The 2,531-nt window shown below is 42.4% G+C and overlaps 1 protein-coding gene across 8 annotated transcripts in view; it reads right to left on the bottom strand.

Annotated features, from left to right (window-relative positions):
• PPP1R12B (protein phosphatase 1 regulatory subunit 12B) overlaps positions 1-2,531 on the bottom strand; it is a 182,070-nt gene that overhangs the window by 111,130 nt on the left and 68,409 nt on the right. For all 8 annotated transcript variants that reach the window (XM_025211373.1, XM_025211374.1, XM_025211372.1 and 5 more), the window contains one exon: positions 380-489. In XM_025211373.1, coding sequence (XP_025067158.1) covers positions 380-489 — 110 coding nt within the window. The remainder of the gene's footprint in view (positions 1-379; positions 490-2,531) is intronic.

The following is a 2,531-nucleotide window of genomic DNA, read 5'->3' as shown; positions in this document are numbered from 1 at the left end:
CCTGCTGAAAGAAACTAAGGGCACATAGCTTATCACTGAACATGCATCTTCTCAGATCAGTTACCCAGAAGTACTAAATAATCAGCAATGAGTTTTTTAGGTTTTGTTTTTTTTAAAAGGACCAACATTTCAGAGGAGGAGAGATTGGAAAGAAAGTTGCACTATGCAATAAACTTCATTTGTGCCAGTTCTAGACTATTATGCTATTACTAAGTTTCTTTGTTGTAATCAAATACTGTTATTTGTCTTCAACTTAAATCTTGCAAATTCTCTCAAAACAAGCTGAAAAAACCCCCACCTATTCCCTAAAGTAAGCCGCTGCTTTAAAGCGACAATGGAATGCACAGTTTGAATCAAAGTAAATCCCCAATTCACTTACTTTTCTGGCAGATGAAGGGAAGGAATTATGCTCTGGTGGTCGTACTTGCTCAATGATGCTACTCCTGGGTTCATGATCAGAATGGTTGGCAGAGGACTCTTCCTTTCTCTCTATAATTTTTAGACAACAGGGGTGGAGAAGGGAGAGATGGAGTTTTAATGTTTTATCTCTAAACCATTGCTTTATTAAACTCAGATTCAAACCTTGCACAAGATTCAGATTCAGACCTTGCACAGACCTTGGACATCTCCCAGTATCTTCCTGTTTCTCAGGATAAAGGGAAACATCCCTCAGTCCAAGAGTAACACAGTTTTCCCAACCAGGAAACTTCCCATTGACTAAACAAAGAAATTTTACCCAGTCACAAGGCAAATATGTTTGCACCGTGTAGGTACACCCTGCTGTGTGCCTTTGCACACATTTTTTTTTTTTCAACTGGCAGGCCAGCAATGATTCCTTACCAGAGAATGTTTGAGTCAGGATAAAAGACTTCACTCATTATTGGTTTGCTAGTCAAGTAATCATGAAAAGATAAAGAGAATCAAAAAAGGAGATCAAAAAGCCCTCCTATACTCCTGATGTCTAGGAATGCATTTCAGATTGCATATTGAGTCAGTCTGATGAGAAATAAAGTGTTACGATTCTGTTAATATCACTAAGAGTGTTGGGTCATATTGCTGAGATGCTACCTTGAGTGCCATAATTTATATTCTGCATGTTATCTGCTTCTGGTATAGACAGCCCAGCCCTCTACAGTACTCAAGTTTATGCTATCCTAACACGGACAAGGCAGACTGACGGCAAATTTGGTTGCTGTGTATACAAACTGCCAGAAAATGTCCACTGTACCATAAAAACCTTCTCCACATAAATTGTTTGCCATATAGTAAAAGTATTCAATAAAGGTTCCTTGCAAAATATGGGTACATACTTCCTCCACAAAAGACTATTGCTGTTAGCCTTACACTGAGAAGGTGTCTTATACAGAAATAGCTTTTAATATAAAAAGTTATAACTAGGTCCATACTAAGGAATGAAATATCTCCAATCAATAAAATGTAGCCTATTACACACATGTGATTTGACACAGAGTTCATTCAACATGATATTCTGTTGTGAAGAGCCTGATCTCCCTGTTCCAAATGCCTCAACCCCAGAATAAAGTGCACAGTACCCTTTATTACCAAAAGGACACAAGAAATCAAGTGAGCAATTAAAACTATTAAACAATTAGAGAGAATGATAGATCTAGGAATGATGGATGGGGGATGCGATAAGTTCACAAATATCTAGCTTGGCATTCTTATCCCTCAGACATTTTGATTGGGAAGAAAGGGATATAACTAGGAGCACTGGGACTGCAGAGTCCCTTTAAAACTATTAGCAGATATATCACAGAGTTAGTAGATATGCACTGGCAAAACAATGGGTTTTAGTAATTTTAAGAAATGTAAGTCCAGAAGATGAAGACTTTTATTGCTGTGTAATCCACAAAACAAGAATCTAATTTCCAACTAAATGGAAAAGGCTTCAGGATTTGGTTCAGTTTCTTCCAATTCATAAATTTAAAAAAAAGATGTTGAAAGTCTGGTTCTGTATTTTGGCATCACAAGATTTTTCAGAATGGAAACAATCCAAGTTGAATTAAATATAATAGTTAGGGGTGCAGCGATAGAGATTTTTAAGGAGGTATATCAGCCAATATCGACCTGATTTCCAATACAGCTGCATGCAGCTGGTAAGTATGTTGTGGCAGACAGGGAGGTGGGAGGGAAGGGACGTGGGGGGGGGCAGATCAAGGCCCCCGCAGCGAGAGAGGGAGTGCAGCTGGGGTAGGTGCTACCCAACTGGGACAGCATGGGGCATGGGACAGAGCCATGGCTCATCCAGGGAGTGATGGGGGGCAGGTGGCTCCTGCTACTGTATGCAACCCGGCAGGGTGCGGGTACCCCTTCAGGTGTGCCCCTGGATCTGTGCGTGGGGCGGGGGGCTGCAGCTGGGGGCTGGGGCTGCGCCAGGCTCTTCCTGGTGCGTGGGGGCTGCAATCGGGGCTGTGCTCAGAGCTGTGCTCCCAGCATGTTGGGGTTGCGCTTGGGGCAGGCAGCGGCAGCGCTGTGAGATGCGCTTGGGGGGGGGGGGGGGGGGCCCCCCC

The sequence above is a fragment of the Alligator sinensis genome, unplaced genomic scaffold, assembly GCF_000455745.1.
Source record: "Alligator sinensis unplaced genomic scaffold, ASM45574v1 scaffold773_1, whole genome shotgun sequence".
In the NCBI taxonomy this organism is placed as follows: Eukaryota; Metazoa; Chordata; order Crocodylia; family Alligatoridae; genus Alligator; species Alligator sinensis.
Note: the sequence above shows the minus strand (reverse complement) of the source record. Positions and strands in the feature narration are given on the sequence as shown.